Source organism: Aulonocara stuartgranti (genome assembly GCF_965226115.1).
Source record: "Aulonocara stuartgranti genome assembly, chromosome: 19".
Classification (NCBI taxonomy): Eukaryota; Metazoa; Chordata; class Actinopteri; order Cichliformes; family Cichlidae; genus Aulonocara; species Aulonocara stuartgranti.
The window spans coordinates 1,606,619-1,630,079 of record NC_138955.1 but is presented as its reverse complement, the minus strand read 5'-3'; the positions used below and the strand labels follow the sequence as shown (position 1 = coordinate 1,630,079).

Genomic DNA, 23,461 nt, shown 5'->3' with positions numbered 1-23,461 from the left:
TGATGAATGGGGCAGTTTTCCCAAACATCTGTTGGAGGCCTCAGTTTCTGTCTGCCTGGAGGGCTCTCGCAGACAGGTCAGGGTAGTCAGAGAGACTTCCTCCCTGAACCTTGCATCCCTCCAGTCCAGTCCCATGGATCCCATGGTCGTAACAAGGTTTCATTGATAGCTGTTCCACTGACTGGACTAAAGTTTAGCCGTTGTTGAATGCTGCCGTTGATGTTACCCTACTGACCTTCACGCACTCAACACTGGCGACTGATAATTAACAAAAGCCTGTGGCAGAGAGCACTTTGAAGTCATCTCTGCTAATCGTCGTGTCATCCCCTTTTTACTTGAAGTTTGCTTGTGGTAAACAGAGACTAGGCTATGGTGGGCCAGAGGTTTGTTCTGACTAAATGGACTATGGGGAAAAGGTTTAATGGATTGAAAAATAACAAATTTATCATGCTTAATAAGAAGCTATTCAGGTCAAATTGACCTCATGCGGGGGGTTAAATCGCATCGTAACTTTCTGGTGCTCGACCTTCACTGTTAATTGGGGGCAGTGAAGAAGATTTTTCATTCTCCTAACCGCTGAAGAGAGCACATGATTCTCTGCTCACAGCTAACCAAGCATAAGGCCCGTGCAGCAGGACTAGCAGGCCTTAAACACGAGCATTACACGAGTGCTGCATATGGAAAGAAGATTATTCCTTCAAAACACAGCTAGCAATTAGTTTGCCTCAAACTCCAGCGCCGGACCAAGTTTATGTGCTGTCATGTTGAAGGCTGGGAAGCACGTGCCATCAGTGAGTCAGCCACCAAATAGGGTTTATGTCTCATCCATTCCCAGCAGTAAAGATAAACAGAACTTAACCTGCATTACTCAACAGGCCTGCAGTCTAATATCAAAACAACTGACAATTTGTTCAATCTTTGCTTTATGGTGCGTGCAGTCAGACTAACACATGGGTGGCTTAGGGGTGAAATAAAATAACACAGTCAACGTGTGAACTAAAAAACCCTGCAGCAAAACAAGGTTTAAAAAGCAACAAAAAAAGTGAGTTACAGCTGACACTGCTGTAAATAAAGATAAGATTTAAAGGCAGATGTACAGTTTATTCACCACACAGGCCTATACTTTCCATATTATAAACATTACAGGCTGTTTGTTGATACTAGACTTAAATCATCGTGACCTTCTGGAGGCAATTAAAGGACTCTAATGGGAACAGCGTTTTTTCAGGCAGTTTTTCAGATGTATGGTCTATTTTATAAGACGCTACCTGACACTAATAAAGTGTAAAAGAAGAAGAAGAAGGAGAAATCGCTCCTTTATTGCTTTTTAACTTTTCCCACTGAAAAAATAGTCCTTTTGTTTCGAGTGCACTCCCTGAATTTAGATGCCAGGTTGGTGCCACACAGTTTGCATGTACTTTGAAGTGCTTGTCTCACCTTTGGCCCAGTTTCTAAAAATACCTAATCTAATATCACCCCTTGCATCTTTCTTTGTTGTGTGTTATGAAAACGTGATGAACAGAACCATCAGTTACCATTTTTGCGAGATACACGTGTGGAGCAGTTTGTTTTTCTTCGGTGGGCAAGGGGCTGAGGGGTAAATGCAGCAGATATCCATTTCTGTCCACCTGGTAAAGCTGCTAATGTGGAAAATGCTTGACCTTGATTTTCCACGGTCGGTTGGTAGAGACAGCGTAAAGCCGTAAAGCAACGAGAATAGGGGCCGAAGCTTTGAGGCACGGCCCATCTATAAACCCTTCAAGACAAAACAGCAACAGAGTCAGCCCAGAGCGCCTTGCGTCCAGGTCACAACCAGGGGGACCAGAAGGAAGAGAGCTCCAGGGGCTCGGGCCAGCGGCGCGAGATGCACGCTTAAATCGAGGGTAAGGGGCCAGGAAAATTGAAAGGGAGGAGACAGAAAAGCAGAGAGGAGGAAGAAAGCTCCGGTTGAAACGCCAGAATGATCTATCGCACACATTAACTCCTCCCTCTGCTGTTTTTTTCTTTTGTGAACTGAATACTCAGAATTTACAAGAATGCATGTCACCAAGGGCACTCCATCGCACTCCTATTTAGACATTCCTGCCAGTGCTGATTTATGCTGTGACTGATTTCTGAATCTTTTAGGCTACATCTGGCTAATGAGTAGAAGGCCCCCACATCTTTAGAAAAATGTATGTTTTCTGGAAAGTTATTGCATGTTCTTATTTGACCTAATTGGCTGCCAGCATGATCCACCCTTTGAATCCGCTCCAGCAGCATTTATCATGCAGCGGTGTGACATCATTCTGCATATTGTTCATTGGAGACATTTTTAAATCAAACTTCAAGAGACAGAAGGACTGCACAAGAGAATTTCAGGCTGAAGTGGAGCAGCAGACACTTAACCAAAGTGTAAAAAAAACAAAACAAAGGCAGCATATTACACAGCCTACTGAAGCCATACAAGAAGACAACAATACATGGCAGCAACTTTAATGTCATAACCTAGAATTTTACATTTGAATGAATCCAAAGGAATCTTCTATATTCTTTTTTGTGATGCAGGACTTTTGGCGTAATCAAATATAAACCTTACATTTATTATCTGATTTCTGGATCAAAATTCAAGTAGCATACATTATTCAGCAAATTAACACCAAGAAGTATCTAGACTGGGTTGTGAAATATGAGGCCCGGGGGCCAGAATCAGCCTGGCAAAGACATTAACGAGGACATGCGTTTGAAAATCTTTCCTACTGATAAAAGTCAACGTCAAGTTATAAGCGTTATTAACACCAAATATACCTGACGATGCTCTTATCACGCGCAGTAGAAACCATCTTCCCACTGCTGCAGAAGCTAACATCCACGGTTTTCCTTCTCTCCGACTCTTTAATCTTAATGTACCAGATTTTTTCCTGGATTGGCTGCTTTGCAAACGCCAGCCAATAGCTTGTCAAGTCAAAAAATCTGTGAATAGATGAATTTTCCATGAATACGTTCCAGAAATAGGTGATTCTGTGAATACTGAACCGTGGATAAAAAGACCTCCCCCATGACCGCTCATACCACACCATACCACTTAGGTTAAACTTCTTCGTTGGTTAAATACCTGTAGTCTTAGTATTATAACTAGTTGAACTGATGGAAAGAGGAGATTCAGTGGTCTGGCCCACTTAAGGTTAAAGTGGGCTCTACACACCTTTGACACACCTGGTCTAGACAAAACCAATCAGATGAAATCAATTTTTTAAGTACCTAGATTGAATCACAGAAAGAAAGACAGAGTCTATGTCAGTAGACAGAGTCTACTGACATATTCAAGAAGTTGTGCAAAAGCTCCACGGGGGTTCATTTGCTAGCAGGTACAAGAATGGATGTCTTGTCTTTGTCTACTATACTGTTTATTATACACAGTTCTGCTGCTAGGAGTTTCTCCGTTTCACAGACTGTGCTGCAATATGGGTTATAATAATACATAATTATTTCTGTATCAAAGCCAATCTTTTGAAAGGGGGCAAAAGGATAATTTGTAAAAGGGAAGTACTTAATCTAATCTTTGTTAGAGTTTTCATCATTCCAGTCAGCTAAAGGTCTTTGTTAACTTAACAACTCACACCCATAAATGAAAGAGCCGATCACTCAGCTGAGGCGGACGCGTTGCCAGTGCTATGACATGCATCAGAAACGTTGCCAGTGGCGCTACAGTCTGTCTGACTGTAGCGTGTTTCTGGAGTGCTCCGCCATTTGAAAGTGTAGATGGAGCTGAAAGATTTCCCTCTAGATCCAGCACCGTACAGTATGGCTCGGAGGCAAACGCACACGCATTTCTCAGTTGTTTCACAGCTGCACTTCTAACACCCATAAAAAGTACGAATATCACGAAAGGGAAAGTGAAGGTGGTTGTCTTAAATAACACCCATGTGACCTACTTCTATTATCCAGCTGACAGCTCTTTGTTCACACAAGCTGGGAAAGACCCTGCAGCCCAAGCCCCAAGTGCATTAGATTGATCCTGCTCTATCTTTAACTGTTTCCTCTAGTTGTGCGAATGCCTGTTTTATGTACAGTGCTGGAGCGTGATGGAGAACTTCTGTAATGATCCTTCTAAGGAAAAGCTGCCATGTTCGATGAAAAATAACACATCAATAAAGCACGTAATTCGAGTTTTTACAAAGTGGTTTTCTGCCAAAATGACCCTCCTTTTTCCACATTTTCCCTCAGGTCCTCACCACTGCCCAGTCTGAACAATGTCAGTATTATGTTAGCTCCCGGGCAAAAAGAAAGGAGAGTTGAAGTCCTTGATACAAACAGCAAAAGGTAGCTAATGAAGAGATTGGCGCTCCTTGTTGTTAGTGCTCTCTATTGAAAGTCAATACAAGAGCCCGATTCACATAGATCACTTAAAATTCTGGAGGAGAGGCTAAGAATACACAGTTGATACTTGGTTATAACAGGAGCCCTACATTCTGGTAATGATACTGCTTAGTTGTCTTGTGTCTTACACTTGACCTCTGACCCCTCGCTCGTGCAGCAGTGACAAGGCCGTCAACTAAACTGATGCAAATATGACATTCACGCTGACAGCGCGGATTCAACTCGATGCAGTTAATCAGCTTCCATCTATTTGTCCAAGATTACGCCATCGAACGTGAGACAATGAAAAGCACTTAATAATGTGGAGGCAATTCAAATCCACTTCAGGCTTGCTGTATCAATCACAGGCACGCACACATAAGCGGATCGTCGGTTCAGTCATGGGACTTGGATATTTTTGCTGATTTGACCCTGCGCTTTGTGTGAAACCTCGCAGTGTAATGCAGTTATATTTCTGCTCTGCATTTGAAAGATGATAGGAGTGGCTTGGTTGTCATGCCAGAGCTTTCAAAGGACTCTTTGTGTAGAAGCGTCGGTCATAGCCAGAGACATCCTCCTGGTATTTATTCTAGAGTTTCTCCAGATGCTGCAAATTGAAGCCTATCAAATTGGGTCACATTAAAGTCCACTTTCATAACATTGTTGCTCCACAAACTTTTAATGATTCCCAAACAAGGGTTAGTTAAGGGGTATGTTAAAGACTGTATCTAGGGTAATCTGAATCTATCTATCTATCTATCTATCTATCAGATAAACAGATATAGATCTATGTGTCTATCTGCCAAGTTTGGAGTAGTTTGCATCAAGAGTTCCTTTGATAGCCGAAGAGCAGACAGAGACACATCTACCTAACGTTTATCTCACCATCAGTCTAAGATGGTGGTAGTAGTGTGATGGTCTGTGACTGCTTTACTGCTTTAACACCTGGACAACTTGCTGTAATTGATGAAGCCAGCTCTCTACTAGGAAATCCTGAAGGTAAATGTCCACCCATCAGTTCATGCCCTGAAGGTTAAGCAGTCTTGTGTTCTGCAGGAGGGGGTGACTGTAAATGCAACAACAAGTCCTCGTCTGAATGGTTAAAAAAAGATGAAAGTTTTTGGAGTGGCCCTGTCAAAGTCTGGACTTAAATCTGATTGAAATGCTTTGGTGTAACCTTAAACATGTCGCTCATGCTCAAAACCCTTCCCATGTGGCTTATTTTTAAAAGATCCTGCAAAGACCAGCGAGCCACAATTCATCCACAGCGATGTGAAACTAATGCACTTAATCAGGTCTCCCAACAACACACCTCCCAAGTTTGGAGTAGTTCAGGTGAAAATTTCTTTAGATGGCTGAGAAGAACATAAATTATGGATTTTTGACAAGAAACTAAAGGCGTTGGACAGATAACCTGTTGACATATTTTCTTGTAGCTGATAAATAAAACTAAACTAAATGTAACTGTCTAAAATGCTTGTCGATAAGTGAGAATCCAAGTGGAAGAACAATTAATAGTGTTAAAAAACTTCTAATAAAAGCATCAACTGACTGGAACATAAGGAGGTATTTAAGTGTGACACGGGTGTACACCTGCCAGGAAAGGTTGGCAACGTCTGCCCTACACAGATACAAGAGCATCTAACATGACTCAGAAACAGATTAAGACATTGATTTAAACTCAGCAAGGAACACTTGAGCAGCAGCCAGCTGCTCATTCGCACAGGTCACTGAGGAGATCTGTCTGTCCATGTAGGGGTAACCCTCATGGATGCTGGGGTCAGATGGCTGTGATCTTTTTGTTGCTATCTGCATTAGGAAAGCATGCTTGATTTAACTGTTATCAGGCAAAAATAGGGTACAGTAGCAGGCAGCAAGCTAGAGATGCATAAGACAAATGTGGCATCCTTTGTAATTAGATTAGTATGGGTTGGAAGATAAGCTGTAATCAATTGTAGTGGTCAGTCCGAGCCTTCACAGATTTAGTTTGCATGGATCGCTAACAAAAAAAGGAACACAGACATCACTTTTCAGGGGTTTTGGATATTTCATGGCTGGGAAAAAGAATGAATGGGTAGAAAACAGCACTCTGTGTGTTTTGGATGGCAGTTCTGTGAGTGGTAATGGTGCTTAGGGAGTAAGGAGAGCGCTCATGAAAGAGACAGGCGTGCATCTTTGTGGGCTGAATGAGAGAAGCGAGCCAGCTCTCTTTGGGTAGTTTAGGGTCTTATGGGAGAAGAGAAATGTGTTATTTCCAGACAGTGAGAAGGAAAGTGATGATGCAGCAGATGAAAAGAGGAGATGAATTGGATGTTACATAACTTGACCAGTTTTCCAAGGTTTCAGTTTGAGGGAGTCTGAACTGTGAGCTTTTTACTGCCAGATCAAAATGTGTGTATGGTCAGGAAGCACGTTTTACATATATCCTGCAATCTATAAAAGCTTAACAGTACCACTGTAAATTAGCTTTAAAGTGCCCTTACACTGCACTCACAGTGTGTCCTACCACAGAAATGGGTTAATAGAATAATAAGCCTAATTAATTAAAAATAATCATAAAACGGTGACTTTGAAATAATGAAACAATCAGCTCTGCGAAAGGAAGAAAAAACATCTGGAAGTTGTATAATATTTTCTACGCTGTCAACTTAAATTTAAATTGAAGGTAATGATTAATGCAGCTGCATTCATAAAACAGTCCTGCTCCGAAGAAATTCAGAGCAACAACATGTAACTTGGCAGAGAAAGTGCGTGTGGGCACATGGACCGAGCGATGCTGTAAGTAGAAGCAAGAATACATCCGACAAGGGGGAGTTTCTCCACGCAAAGCGCATGCAATCCCTACAAAAATTCCCAGTGACTTCAGATCCAAGGAGGTGGTGATACTCATGCGAGCACGATTCAAACTCTCTCACTTAGAGTAAGAATACAGCCTCAGAGCCCAGAGCCAGCGCGCTGCTCTCTTTGCCCCTCTTTTCTTGTTCAACATAAACTAAAGAGACGCAGATAGAATAATGTTTGCGTAAAACAGCATCTTTTTTCAGCGCGGGGGAAAGAAAAAAGCTGATAGTGTTTTCGGACTGTAGAAAAGTAAAGACTTGATAACCTGAAGACATTCTGTTTACGTCTTACCTGGGCATTATGAAGAGGTATCCGGGCATTTTTCATAGTTGGGAGAGGATGCGGTCTTGCTGAGCTCGTGTAAAACGGTTTCTCGTTTTATTTGTATTTTCTTCTTCGTTTTATTTTTTTATTTTTTTTGAGTTGCTCCTATTTCAGTGGCTCTTGATAGAAACGGTAACGCGTGTGTCCTTTTACGCGGTAGTTTCAAAAAAATTTGCATGCCCAAAATGGACCGTGCAGGATTTGCTCTTTTAATGATTTTGACTGTTGTGCTCGTGCGAGTTGGTGACGGTCAAAGGGACGCGGCAGGTGGGAGGAAAGAGGGTGCGGGGGCAGGCCGGGCGGTCTGGGACCAGCTGCAGTCCCGGGGGATCAGTCGAGGTCACTCGCCGAGGGGACCGCGGGACGGTTCGTCCTCGAGAACATCCAGTGACTCTTCACCTGGGACCAGTCAGTCGAGGACTCTGGTCCGCCTGCCCAGGGGGACATCATCTCAGGAGAATCGCAAGCACATATCCAAAGAAAGACCGGTCCATGCTGCTGCCACCTCCGGGGAAGATCTTGTCTCTGCGCCGAGGGATGGTGCGCGGCGCACCGCCAGACACCCTACCAGCCAGCAGCAACGAAACAGAGTGAACCGCAGGCAGAGCAGCAGGCACAGCTCTGCCAGCACTAAGCGACTTATCGGGTAAGAGTGACGGCCAAGTTCCCCACTGTCAGCAGTCTAAAAGTTTTACTTTGCTTTATCAAACTCTGGGTGAGCAGCAGTGGGCTACTTTAGGAGGAACGTGTGACCTATTTAGCTGTAGCGGTTAGTCCATGTGATTTACTGCAGTGATGGTGGCCCCTTTAGCGTAATCTTTCTTCCTGTAAGGTAAATCAGCACATTCCCCCAAAGCACTCCGTATACTGCATTAATTTGTCAACCAGTAGGTGACAGCTTTAAGCCAACTAAATATGAATTATAATAACGTATGGGTTTTGTTATCAAGGTCATGGCAGAACATGAAATAATAGCTGAGGTCAAACACCGTTGATTACTGGGCTGATGTGGCGGGGGCAGTAATGAACAGCAAATGTGATGCATATGGGTGAACTGTGTTTGAACTATTTAACATTGCATTATCACCATTTCCTCCCATTACTACACACAGTATATTCAAATTGCAGGAGGAGAGTGGCTGCAGCCTGCTTCAGTGCGAGTGCTCCAGTTTTAGGCTTTTGCCTGTGGCCATGTATTGTAGTGGCTCCACCAAAGCGTTGGCTGGTGAGCATTTAAAAAATTTGCTCGGTGATCAGAAACACCTGTTTCTCCAGTGGCACTCGCTCCAGCCTGCAAATCTCCTGTTGGGTCTCTGTTAAACTCTAAACAGGACAACGGGCTGTTTCCATATTAGACCTCTTTTCTTTTTGTTAAATGAAGCCTCCTGCATCCACTCATGTTTGTTCCACTGGGACAAAGCTTGATACACACTGGAGGGTGAATGTTTACATAATAATCAGAGGGAGATTTGAACGGCTCATCTTGGACTGCTGTCACAGAAAATATATAAAAAGCATTTCTTCTGTGTGGCATAACAGGTCTATTATTGATATGTCCAAGTTATGGAGGATTGTTTAGAAGAAATAGATGGGCCTGCATATGATATGCACTTACAGCTTGCTACCCCAGCTACCTACTTGCTACTGACTCTACTGTAATGCCTTTGGTGAGCAGGACCTTGAGAAGTAGCATGCCCCACTAAACTCACGAGGCTTCACAGACAGGATATGATGATGTCAGCGCTCACATGTACCTTTCTCTCTGCGTAGCAGATGTGTTATGTTGTTTTGGTCTGAACCATTAAACCTGAAAAAACCAGCACATTCGGACCAATCCATCACTCAGACATCGAGGTGCTGTCTGTTTAAAGCAGCGTGCAAAGAAAATCGCTCGGCACAGGATTAGATCCAACATGCTTTATTGCAGGATAGGGCGAATGCCTTACTTGATGTTGCCAAAAACACATATTCCAGCGTTGAATGAATGGGGTTCTTTGAGTTTTCGAGCAACATAAAGGAGGGCATTGCGTAAATCTGCGGGAACATTACCTTTTAGTAGTCTGCGTGGTGATTTTAACACTTATTAGTTCAGATGAATCATCTGCTGCTTGTTAGAGAAAGTGTTCGCATGACACATTTCCTCTTTGGAATTCCCACTCGCTCATTTACCGTACCCCGCAGCACTGGCAGAGCTGGGCTCACTTAGCTCTCCTTTACATTAAACTTGACTCAGTGTGACTCCTCTTTCTGTTTTCGCTGCACCTGTCAGATAGGTGATTGATCCAGATAGCTCAGCGGTGAAATAATTCTATGCCTCCTAATGTTAAGGTTTAAATAAAAATATAACAAGGTGCGAACAAGGTGTTATCTACCTATATTTTAGCCTAGGGCATGCTACTAATATGTTGTATAAAGGTCTCCATTGCATGCATAAATCCCTTGATGGAATTTGAACGTGATGACTGATGTCTTTGGCACGAGCCTGACCTGATGTGTTTGATTTATGACAAAACTAATCTTGCCAGAGGGTCCAAATAACTGCATTTTATCCCTGTGACGCCTCAGTAACACTCAGAGCATCCACTGAGCGCGATCCAACTGAGGTCAATGAGTCAATCCCCGTTATCTTCTCAAATCACCATGAGTCAGACATCCACTTACTGTAATATCTTGTGAAAAGATGATGGGGCACAGAGCCATGCCAGCGTGTTGACTGTTGCCCCAGAGTTGCTCTTGCGGTCTGGTGCCTTTTCATCTATCTCGCCGCAAAAATTGGCCTGGACTACCAGTTAGGATTAACGAGTAAAAGAATCCAGATATAGCTGTTTAAAACTTGTCATCTCTCATTTGCTCTATGATTTATAGGGTGTTTTTTCGTGTCCCGTTTGCCTCGCTTAATCCTTCCAGGGCTCAGATAACTCTGTATTTGTCTTCACCCTGGACTCTCGCATAACAGCACGAGGGACTTGTGGGTCCACACGCAGATAAAGTTTCGTGACTTGCCCTGAATTTTTTTTTCATTATTAAATAAAATGCAATTATAGCGTAATCTCCAAGTTGTTCCTATCAATAGCCTAGCCACATCAGAAGGATTTGAAACCCTTAACAGCCTTTGCAATCAGATCAGTTTGTCATGCGAGGAGGTTCACCCTACTCACAGTTATTGCCTTGTGGATTAACACCTGAGAAAAAGAACTTTTATTTCACCCTGTTTTTCTCGTCTTTTGTGATCTTTTGTTCAGGCCGAATGTCTGTGGAGGTCAGCAGTGCTGCTCTGGTTGGGCTTTGGCACCAGGAACCAACCGCTGCATAAAACGTAAGTGTCGTTAACTCAGTACCCTGTGTAAACTTTAAATAAACGTACCTTGCTTGGATATCCTTTGATTTGGCTGCTCAGTTTGGCAACCGAGGACACACAAATTGGTGAAGCGGCACACAAGCACACTGCCATGCATTATATAGAAGAGAACTTCCTCTGCTAGTAAACTTTGCAGACAGAGAGGCTTTACAATCTAAGGCCCTCAGACTGAAAAATAACATAGTAAATGGCTACTAATGACTATCCTGTCAAGCGGAATTGCCCTATGAAAGTTTTCCCTGAGTGTTATTGCCCCCATGGTCATGTTCATCATGCAGTGTTTGCCTTTTTCTTTTCATGTAAGACCCTCGCTTGGAAATTACCGACACTTAGCACTTGGCTGTCTTTGTGACAGCAGTCCTTAATTATGGGTGGAACTGCTGCTTCTTTTTATTCGACCGCAGCAGTATTGAATAACCAGATAATTAAAAGTGGAACAGAAGACACAGGCTGTGAATGAATGCAGAGCCATATCTTTAAAATGTAACACTGACCTGGGCTGAAAAGCGCTTTTCAGCCCAGGTCAGTGTTGCTGTTTCTTTCTTTAGCTTGCATATGGACTATCTCTGGTAGGGCTGCCACAAACGATTATTTTGATAGTCGACTAGTCACCGATTATTTTTGCGATTAGTCGACTAATCAGATCATCATCCATTGGACGCAAAACTACAGCTTATTGCACCAGCAGCATCTGCTCTTATATAACTATCATTAGCTTACAGCTTTAAGTGTTTAAGGTCTGTGCTAACTAAAAATAAAGACAAGATGATAGTTTATTAAATTTTAATGAAATTTGCGGATTGTTTCGGTGAAGTTTAATAAACTCCTTGCTATCTAAAATATAACAGGACACCGGAGTATATTCTCCAGCATCTCACACTTCTGATAATCAGCTGTCTGCTTGACGTTTATTCAGCTGTGTAAAAACTATAACTTTAATCTCAGACAAACTGATTTACTCAGGAACAAATAAAATACTAAAAAAAAGCCAAACAACAACATTTTTAATTTATCTAAGTGACTCATATATATTTAACCTGAGTAGCGAAAGACGGCGGTGGGTTTGAAAACGATTTGCGGGGAGTCCGGTGTTCTCACGGCTCGCTAACGAGCTAGTGGGTAACAGATGTCTCCGAAAACGTCAGAGCGCTTTTGAAAATATGTGGTGTCTTGATAAACTGAGCAGATATTTGAGGTTTACACAGCTACATTCTCGCCTGAAAATATGTTAAACGTTTATTTTGTGACCCAGAAAGAATAATAAGAGTAACATTAAAACTAACCAGCTGCCGCCATTGTTGGAAACTGCGCTGGGCCGCGCTATGAATTCTGGGACACAGCTGCTTCTTCTTCTTCTTCGGGGTTTAACGGTAGCTGACATCCTTGTACATGCAATGCTGCCATCTTCTGTTTCAGTCCGTTATTACACTCTTAAATCCTGCTATTATTCCTGCGTCTTTTGTGATCTTACAAAGCTTCAAACGACGCGTCGACTATTAAATCAGTCGTCGACGATTTTGATAGTCGACGTAATCGTGACTAGTCGACAAATCGTGGCAGCCCTAATCTCTGGGAGAAAATCCATTTTTTAGACATGCTATTTCAGATGATCCTAAAGTAAGATTGCTGCAACTCATTCCACATTTGGTTCTTGCATGTTGTGCTGTAGGCAAAAATAACAGGTTGGAATGAAAAACCTTTTTTTTAGTAAAAGTTATCTTTAAATTTTACAAGCGCAGTAAAACCCACACTGTTAAGTGACATCCAGTAAAACTGGCCATGGTTTTTTCTTTGACTTGTTTACTGTTTTCTCTGTTTTGTTTCTGCTAATTATCTCCCCCTCACACACGCAACCCCGTTTCACGCACATTTCAGCGAGCTGATTGGCTCCAGCGGTCTTCTTATTAGATCTGCCTCCCTCGTGCTCAACACAAAGCTTCCCTCCATTTTTCCCCCCTCCCTCAATGCAGAGTTAAAGGCACACTTACCAAGGCGTAAATTACATTTAATGTGGAGCTGGAGTTACCTAAATTAAAAGAGTAAATACTTTTAATCTGCCAGATAATAACAGGTTCAGCCTAGCGCCCCTATGTTAAACAAGGCGGAGGATCTGAGCAGGCCAGGGGACTGTCTGACCATCTGGACCCTCTTACGGCTTGGCCCTGACCCAGGTCTGACTGGAGGCTATGCTATCATCAGCTGAGTGAAGCGCCACAGCCGGCAAGGTGCCAACATAAAGGCCCCAGACTGGAGCGCGGACTGGAAGCCCCCATGTAGAAGACCTCCGTGGAGGAAAACAAGCTCAGGATATCTATACTTCGTCTTTGCCCGACATCCAGCCTGCTTTACTGGGAGAGGGCAACCTGAGAAAACATGTTCACAGTGGGGGAAAGAAAAGGAACAAACGTGCCGGGCGGGAGCAAGAAGTAAAAACATAACGTGGCTGAGTTGTGTCTAGGAAATTTTCACTGAAGGGATTGAACTATTGTCTAATACAAAGTGGCGGCTGAGGGCTTCACCCGCGAGGCTGCATTGAGTGTCTAGAATCACGCTTTCCTCACAATACCTCCTTGTTCAGTTGCGTTGAGGTCAGAGAAAACGTGACAGGAACTGGATCACAGGTCGTCCCGGGAGTGCGCCTATTTTTACGTTTAAGAGCCGTGTTTATTAAAAGGTTGACGTCTCAGTCTCGGTCGTGCGTCTGATTAGAGATCGTCATCTGGTTCACTAAATCCTCGGTCCTGCCCACATCCTGGAAGGTTTGGTGCTGACTATCTCTGTTTTCAAGTTCAGGATTGATGGTTAGCAGACTTGTTTATGTATTAAAGCAAATTCCATGTGCCAAAAATAGCCAGCGAGTTCTGACTGTTAGGCTTTGAATCATTGAGAAGAACATTGCATTTCCTCTGCTGTGTCATGCTTGTTCGCCTTCTGGTGAAGTTAACTGCCTTTATTACAGATGAAAGCTTATAGGCTTTTATTACCACAGTTTTACCTAAAGAATATTAATTTTATTTATGGTGGCTTATAACCAAAGATGTGTGTGTGTGTGTGTGTGTTGCGTTTGGCTGGTAAAGTGAGGCCAGGTGCAAGCTTGGCTATATTTCCATCTGTTTACTCGTAAGTAGAATCGAAGCTCCTGGTGAGTTAAATGGGGAATCTTGTTTCTGGGTCAGCACTTAAGACTTAGTTCCTCAGTGTGATGATTCACATCTGTTCATCAAAAGTGCAGTTGCACAGAAAAAAGGAGCAGAAGGAGCCCATATTGTAGCTTCACTACTAATAGCCAAGCAGCAGCCTTGCCTTAGTTATAAGACAGTGTGCTCCATTACTGGTGCTGTCAACAACCTCGTGACTATCTGCAGCTCTCAGATGGAAAACTGCAGATAGTTCATGGTCAAAACTCTAACTAAAACATAAGAATTTCCATCAGTTTAAAGTGTTGTTTTAACCATCAGCTCGACTAAATACATCAATAAGTAGTAAACCATAAAAAACGAGAGAAAGCAGCATGTTTGTTTAGTACCGACAAATCTGTTGCACCGGCTTCTAAATAACCACTATTTACAAAACAGTGAGATACTTAGATATGGAATTAGAGGGGAAGTTTGAACTGCTGGCATGTTTTAGAATAAATACAGTAACCCTCAATTAGACGTCTTGTACACCAGCGTAAAATTACTGTTTTAAAGTTTTGGTTTAAAACACGTTTTGAAAAAAAGAACCCAAACTTTTAAAGCCCCCTGTAACCGGAATGTAGATTTAAATCACACTACTGTGTTTTTTCCACTCATATCTTTGCGCTCATGTGGCTGGCAGTAAATCATTTTGTGGATAGGGTACTACGGATTGCTCACACGGGGGTTTTTTGTGCCAAAATGGAAGCAGTTTACTGTAGTTTGTTTAGTAGCAGCCACAGATGCTCTGTCGGGCTGCACCTAAAGCAGTCCTGCTAATATGCACAGAGTGATAATGTTAGCATGACGACTGCAGCCCTGAGCTTGTTTGCTACAATGCAAATGGGCAGCTCAGTACCACAGGGCATTCAGTGCTTCCTAGCCCAGGATCATGCAGTCAGTGTGATGTCCGTTTATGACCATGTGAGAACTGACCTGTGAATTCGAGTGGTCGTCATATGTGTTACATCCTGTGTGCTCAGTCTGAGCTCCATCCTGTTCCTCAACAAAACTGAGTATTTCAAGCAGAGAGAACACTTCTAAGGAAGGCCACCTTCTTTTGTGTGCTACATATGAGAAAGCACGGTCCCAATCTGAACTCTCTGAGTTCATGTGTTGAGTGACTATGCCGATGATTACCAGTTATTATATGCATTTCATTTAGAGCTAAACATAAAACATAAAACACAGCTGTAGCTGATGAGGATTCTACAAATAGGTGAGGTATTTTCTCATAAAGCCAAACTGAAGGAAAAGGACACGAACATCTTTATAAAATTTCATCAAATACTTATGTCACTTAAAATTGAACAGTGTACACCTCATTATGGCAGCAGAGAAGACGGGAGAAGACAGATGTTCTTTATTTTAAAAAAGAAATAGAAATTTATTCAACTGCTGTTGAAATATTTCAGTCCGCGTGCTGAAAAGGATGGCTTTCCTGGGGCAACCATATCACCTCAGTTGTACGGAAGGCCCAACAGCGCCTCTACTACCTGAGGAGACTGCGGAGCGCACACATTCCCAGATCTCTGATGTTGAACTTCTACAACTGTGCCATCAGCAGCGTTCTGACGTATGGATTTCTAGTGTGGTTCCCCAGCTGCACCAAGGCCGATCAGCAAGCACTCCAGCGGGTGGTGAAAGAAGCTGGCAGAATTATTGGAACAAGTCTGCCAGAGATCAGTAATATCTTCCCCACTCGCTGTCTGAGGAGGGTGCACAGTATCCTGCGGGACCAACATCACCCTGCGCGCCACCTTTTCCATCTGCTGCCCTCAGGGAGAAGGTACAGGTCTATACAGGCCAGAACATCCAGACTGGCCAACAGCCTGTATCCACAGGCTGTGAGGCTCCTGAACTCTCTGCCCCCCTCTCACGGACAATAACCATATCCAACTTCTTAATAGCAATGAACTGGTCTGCATTGGTGCATCATATCTTTATTCTCTTCCCCCTCCTGCCCCCCCCCCTCTTTCTTAAATAGATAACTATCATATCTGATATCATATCTCACAGTACAATAATATTGAATGGGTTGCATTGTTGTATTTTGTCATGTTTCTCAGGTCTTTGTCTGAATTTCTACGAACATTATTGCTAAGGATTGTCTTATTGCATTGGAGTCACACTGGGTTAAATATGTACACTTGGGTTTTAAGGGGTATTTATTATTTTCTTCTTTTTTTTGGGTTGTATGGAAGCCCCAAACACAATTTCATTGTTCTTGACAATGACAATAAATAAATAAATACTACTATCTACTTTAAAAGAGCGCACTAAAGTTGTTCTGGGTTGTTCTGGCTTCGAAGGTTGATGGCTGTTTTACTAATCAGATTAATGGCATGGTTTGCCACACACAGAGTGAATGCATGGGACAATATAGAATACTTAAGGGCAGGAAACAGTGGGGAAAGGGTAACTGCAGCACTGACAGGAACTACCGTTCTTTATACCCCCGGCTCGTAGTGCTCCCCGAAGCATACGCTTTTGGATTGAGCGGCAGAATTAATTTCACCACACTATACATCACAGTGTTTTGACAAAAGCACGTGATACATATGGCAACATGCTGCAAGTACGGCTAACAGTGAGAGCGTGACCCCACAGATGGCTCCTGATTTAACCCTGTTGTTTCTTAGAGAGGGCAGATGAAAGGTGCTTCATTCACATGGAGGAATAAAGTTGTTGTCAGTCTCTTAGGCTGTTGTTGATTGACAGAGTGTAAGGTGGTAGAAAGGAGTTTCTTTTTGATTCCCTTCCAGCTTTCTTTGGCCTGCTGTGCTCTTCAGAGCACCATCCTGGCTCTAAAGTAACTCCTCATGCAGAAACATCGCTCTCCCTCAGTTTTTACCTTTGCCACCACAAGGTAACTTTCCTCTCAAAGCAAAAAAATAAAGCAAGCAACATTTTTCTCTGATTCCATCATGTCCCCAGGGTAGCTTGAGCAGGATTACAACTTTCCTGTCTGGAACACCGACAGTACAGTAAAGGCTCGACCCTGCTGTTTAAAATTTCATGGTTATCCCTTCCTACAAAGCCTTTTCTTTATAAATTAATTCATTAATTGCATTCACCGTAAAAGTATAAGACCATGCCTTCTTCTTTGTCTATTTATTCATCACAGCACTTCATTTTTGAACCTGATCTTATGTGTGAAATGCATTTAATGCTCATCTTTGTTATAACATGTGGGAAGCAGCTGGCAAAGAAACAAGTACATGCACGTGTCTTCTGACCTTCAAAGCAGTTCCCCGAAATGCAGGTCTGCCATCTTTGCTTCAGCATATTTGTTGCATCACTTTCTATTTTTTAAAAGTCTGTGACTCCCAATACTTTGACATATTTAGACATATCAAGTCATATCAAGTCAAATCTTTTGACATATGCTGAAATGAAGAATCTGGACTTGCACATTAGTGTTATTTGCACCCTTGTCTACACACGCCACATACACACTGTATGGATAAAAGTACTGGGCCACACCTTTCAATCTTTGAATTCAGGTGTTTCCAATCTCACTGAATAGGTGCCTGAATAAAATCAAGCACCTAGCCATGCAGTCTGCCTTTACAAACGCTTGTGAAAGAAGGGGTCGTTCTAAAGAGCTCTCTGAATTCAAGCCTGGCACTGTAGTGGGATGCTACCGTTGCAACAAGTCAGTTCATGACATTCCCTCCTACATATTTTCCACAATCAATTGTAAGTGGTGTTATTGTTAAGTGGAAGCATTCACAGCAACTCAAGTTGCAGACTATCTAAAGTTACAGAGCGGGGTCACAAAGTGCTGAGGGCCACGGTGTGTAAAAGTCACAGCGGCTCTGATTCATGAGCAGTTCCAAACCTCCTCAGGCATTAACATCAGCACAGAAACTGTGTGCTGGGAGCTTCACGGCATGGCTTTCCATGTCTGAGGAGCTCCTGTAATGTGTAGGTGACCTAGTTTGTCTATTATGTGCAAAATGAGAATATTTTATAGAATATTTTATTTATTAATGGCAGCAGAAGAGTTACTGATGATAGGAAAATGTGTAAATGTGAAGCTTCTATGGGATTTCCAGGATCCCCTTAATGTAGAGCACTAAGAATTTAGTTCCCAACCAATATGATGAAGACAAAGACACTAAAGAAATCCTGCATTCCCACTGATTAGTCATTCAAATTCAAAAAAGAAGACTCATTAATACTCTGAAGGAGTGAATTTTAACTGACATCAGGCCTAATACCAGCGAGATCCTGGCCAACATAGCACTATTCTCTGCTTTACAAAAACAGGAAGAGGTTTTTAGGATGCTTGTGTTTCTGTTGACGTCATGTGTCATATGTGTGGATTTGTGGGGGTTGCACAGTTTACACTTTTGGGGCATGACACTCCTTTGGCAGTCCTGTAGAGAGTTATGGCCTGTTAGACAGATCCTGTAATCAATACACACCCCACTGTCCCAGACCCCATCATTAACATAGACACTGGACAGCCCGCTCTCAGTTTGTCTTCCCAAACCAGGAGTGCTGTTTTCTCCAGTCCAGCTGGTGCTTCTCATTGTAGGTTGCAATTGGGCCCTGTTTTGGCCTCCTACACCACATGTTTTTCTAATTGCTACCACAGACAAAAGTGTGGTGAAAACTATGTACTGCTCAGTGTCTGGACCCAAACATCTCCTTGTAAAATGCCTCTTTTGTTTATCATCGTTGATAAGCTGCTAAGAATTAAATAGAGAGGCGAGAGGGAGAGCGCAATTAGTCACACCAAGCTACTTCATTAACACGCGACATCGTGTTGCGAGAAGTCCATCTGCTGAAGTAGATCGTTCAGCGACCCCAAGAAGAAAGCCTGAGCTTGAGTGACACTTACAGATGAACATTAACAGCAAGCACCGCTCTCCTTCAGTCACACACCGACACACACACACACACACACTCTCACTGAGGCCACAGCCCATAGCCAACCATATATCACAGCACCCTCCTGCTTAAAGACCATATGGAAGTTGTTGGGATTGTGATCCCTCACGAGGATGGGGTTTGTGGGTTTTTGGAGAGCACCACGTCTCACAGAGTCAGCTTTACTAGCTGCAATCCCCCCCGATCCAGATATCCTCAACAGACTGGCCCAGCATGTGACCCATTAGGGGCTGAATGTGGGAGATTGAGGGGCGTGGCAGAGGCACACAGCAGCATGGCTAAAAGTAATGTATACATTGTTATGGGTCAGATGTAGGTTAACAAATCCCCCCCTTCCACACACACACACACACACACACACACACACACACACACACACACACACACACACACACACACACACAGATTTTGGAAAAGAAAAGCTTTTAACTACTGTACTGGAACAAACAAGCAAAGAAAAAACCCACATTGTGACTGTAACTGCACGTCTATGACAGAAGCACCTTAATTTAGTGAAATATTACCCTTGTAAGCTTCACCACAAAGAGAAAATATGGGATCAGTCACACAGCGTCAGGCGCACTCCCCCTATGGTTTTAATTATAAAAATAGAGATGTGTGTTTATGAGCATTTAATGAAGGCTTGCAAAGTTACAGTAACAGCAGTTTGGGTATAGACAGCAAAGTTAGCATTCGGGGAATGCATGAAATGATGGCACTCGCTCCAGCAGCCATGTGGAAATCACATGTTGCGGAGAGATTAACACTCACTTGAAATGGTTAGCATTGAAGGTCAATTGTATTAACTGCTCAATAGACCAATTCTTACTTCTTCCGTGGACAGGGAGTCCAGATGAGCGGAATTTTTTTCAGCTTGTCTCTTCGCCGTGGCCCCCACAATCCTGAACACTCGACCTATTTCATGAGATCTGTCAGGTTCTGTGGTGACTCCTAAAAAGAGCCTCCTGCTGTCATCACATGAGGTTTACCCCACTACATGTTGAGTCACAAGATTTTTACTCATGCCTGCGATGCTCTGAATGCCTTTCAGAATCTTGAGCCTCTTCGCAAACATTGCATCCGCATGCATGTGGACGGAGATTGCAAACTTGCAGCAAGTTGCTCAAATTGCACTTTCATTCTTATTTTCCAACTTCCTGCCTCTGAGATTCAGGGTTTGTAGTCGAGCCCTTTATCACATTGTACTAAATTCTAATCTCCAGAGCAGCTTTCAGCCTCTAAATCTCATAATGGTGCATAATGCTCTCAGCCTGTAGCGGGTCCTGCCTGAGATTATTGTGATTAGGCTTTCAATACTAATATTATTTTCAGAAATGTCAGGTTACCTCTTGCTTGCTCTTCTGACCTGTGTAAAGCGAGGAGATTTTTCTACAAGTTTGTATTGTGTCAGATATGGTTTCAGGTCACCCTTTGCAGAATGAAAGGACTGTAAAGATTTAATGGGTTGTGTTACTTTGAATCAGAGAGAAGGGAAGGCAAATCTCTGGTGGACTGTAATGTGCTGGAAACGAGCGCTGAGCTGGAAACGAGAGACCAGAGGAAGAGGCACAAGAATCTGTCTGACTTACGTGCACATGCAAACCTGAAGTTATGAGGTAACTGTAACCCAATAAAGAAACTATAAACAGTAAAACCCCTGGCATTGCTTATATATTGGTGAGGAGTTATTATGCAACCAAGAACTTTCCCAAATGAAGCAATTTAAAGGAAAGTGTTTCTTCACTGCATGAGTGAATTTTGGATGGAGATTTGCTTTAACCGTAGCTGTCAAGCACTTCCTTGAAGATGCCACTTGGACATTAAAGACTAAAGATTTTTTCCTTCATTTCTCATGTGTGTGGATCAGCGTGTTTGCGCTCATCGATCAAAGCTTTCGATACCCGTCCAGCAGCCCCCCTCTTTTCAGATGACTGGATGTGGACGCAAACTCCAAAAACTTGGCCCGTCTGCCTCACTCATAATTAAGGCTGAAGCGGCAAATGCCAGGAATGTTTGCTATTTCTCCTCTTTTATTTCCAATGGATTCTCATTTTATTATTACTCTCGCAAAGTAATAATTGCTGCGCATATTTGTGAAATGGATGGAATGCGAGGCAATTAGTTTTAATGATGTGCAAGACAAATCTGGACGGCAGCAATTACTGTGACAATGTGCTCAACAGCCCAGAGGCAGGGCACAGAGACAACACAGATACCCACGGTATACGGCGTCACGGCCTATGTGAGGTTCGTATGGGGCATATGTCAGGTCCAGAGTCACTGACCTGCCTGTGCTGCTGTCAGCACAGGCAGCATTTGTTTGTCTGGTGTCAATTATGCGCCTCGCAGCTGAAAACGGGTCACGCGATTGAACATATCTCATCGTAAGCCAGCCGTGAATCGGTTATTTTTCTCTCCGTGCACTTTGGTCATTTTGTTTCTAAAAGCCTATTTGAAGAATACAGTTTGATTACACCTAGTTTGTCCCTCCAGCATAATGTCCCGGGAATCTGTGGCCTAGTTGATCCACTGCTTCATCCACAAACTTGAGGTTAAGCAGACTCCGGACAAGACGGTGGCATCCAGCCAGCTCGTGCTTTAGTTAGATGATGTATTTTGATTCTTGCCAAGTAGAGCTCAGACAATCCCTGTTTTATCCCATGATGGAAAATTCGGATCACATACCAAGTCATACAAATCTACAACCACATTTCTTCTCATGTGTACACTTCATCAAATGGGGTGTACATTTTCCTCAGAGTAATTAAAAAGAAATGAATTAGGTGGTCTAAATAAAATGTGCTCCACCATGAAACTGAAAAGAGCGGTGAATGTCTGATATTTAAGCCGCAATTTGTTAGGATTTCTGATCATACCACAGCCTGACGATGCATAATGTAGTGGTTTTCAATTAACTATTCAAGGGCTCTAATGTGAAAACCAAAAAACAGAGCTACAAACGCAGATTTGGCACTCATATCTTATCTTTGAAAGTAAATGTGTGACGCCACAGTTGTTACACAGCGCTGTCGTGTTTCCTCCTGTCAGTTTGATCTGCTGTCATCAGAAACAGCATCCTCGGGGTCCTCTTGTGCTTTTGCTCAAGGCTAAAAGGAAACATAAAATGTCCAAAGTCATACCAGTATTGCAATAACAGGAAGTGTGCAGCAGGTAGAGCGCCGTTCGCACCCAGTGGGGTCCATCTGACTGCCAGCGCTCCTCACTGCCAAGAGCTGTGGCTGCGTTCCTGCCTGTGATTTGTCAGTGTCCACTCCAGCATCTGTGTCAATAGCATTCCATAGCCATGTTGACAGAGCGCCGCTGTTTGCTTTAGCCACTACAGACCAGTGGCTCGATTTAGTGTTTGAGGATAATGCCATGAATCCTCGAGGGCCGTCAACTGCATACATTCGTATCCCGAGATTGAGAGCTTATTATCTGTATTAGAGCTGCTTGATATTGATATATATATGGTATCAACATAAATATCCTGTGGTACAGTCAATATGAAAACTTTGCGGAGCAATTCGAAAACGAATTTTGACATCACCACATAAGTTTGAGCAGCCCTGCCTCCACTGAGCGCTCTCTGTAGCACATGTAGCAGAGTATGCAAATCATTGTGGTAGCATCTTTACGGCAAGTTGCTAAGGAGTCCATGAAATACACTTCTGGAAAGCTAATAAGCAGTTATTGCATATTTGTTTGTGTTTAATACATCATATGCAATAGACAGGACTGAGTCTTGTTCAGGGTAATTTGGCATTTTTCAACTAAAGAAATGGGAGCAAAGACTGGCATGTCTTGGCACAGTGTGCAGTGTGTCCTTAAAAAAGTCTGAGGAAACTGGGCGAGTGACAAAACAGGAAGTATTAGGCCTAAAAGAACAGTATATCAGAAAGTCATTTCCTTAAGAAAGAGACCCCCCCCCCAGCAAAAACCTGATATAGGACCTGGTCCTTCAGCTGATCCATCGACTGTTCATAGAAGCCTCCTGAGAAATGGTGTCAGTGGAAGGGTGGCTGTCAAAATGCTGTTCTTAAGGAAGGGAATGTCTCCAGCCATTGGTAAAACATGGTAAAGCTTCTGATGGGCAACAGCTCCAGTTTTCAGCTTGACGATGATCCCGAACACAGTACCAATACTGTAAAAGTATGCCTGCATAGAAAAACATGGACTGGCCTTCCCAGAACCTGGACCTCAACATTACTGAATCAATGTGCGATTGTCTTGACAGACAATGAAACAAAATGCAGCCAACACCGAAAGGAGACCTTTAAATGTCCGTCATGAAGCCTGGAGCACTATTCCTGAAGACTATTTAAACAAAATTGGCAAGAATGCTTGGATAAGAGAGTTTAGGCTGTCATAAGGTGGTCATACCAAACATTGACTTTCGAGCTTGTTAGAATTGTGCAGACTCTGTTCTTCCATTTATGTCTGCATGTTTCTAAAAATCTCTGAACCCTTTTTGCATTTTTGTAAGAAAATATGAAGAAAAGAGGGATAGCTTGAGACCTGC

The 23,461-nt window shown here is 42.9% G+C and overlaps 1 protein-coding gene across 3 annotated transcripts in view; it reads left to right on the top strand.

Annotated features, from left to right (window-relative positions):
* The first annotated feature begins 7,119 nt into the window (after positions 1 to 7,119).
* LOC309695716 (latent-transforming growth factor beta-binding protein 2-like) overlaps positions 7,120 to 23,461 on the top strand; it is a 90,706-nt gene continuing 74,364 nt past the window's right edge. For 2 of the 3 annotated variants that reach the window (XM_082516558.1, XM_082516556.1), the window contains exons 1-2: positions 7,121 to 8,149; positions 10,746 to 10,819. In XM_082516558.1, the coding sequence (XP_082372684.1) occupies positions 7,680 to 8,149; positions 10,746 to 10,819 (544 nt within the window). In that variant the 5' untranslated portion in view covers positions 7,121 to 7,679. Of the gene's footprint in view, positions 8,150 to 10,745; positions 10,820 to 23,461 lie in introns of all 3 variants that reach the window. The other variant, XM_082516557.1, reaches the window with a different exon arrangement.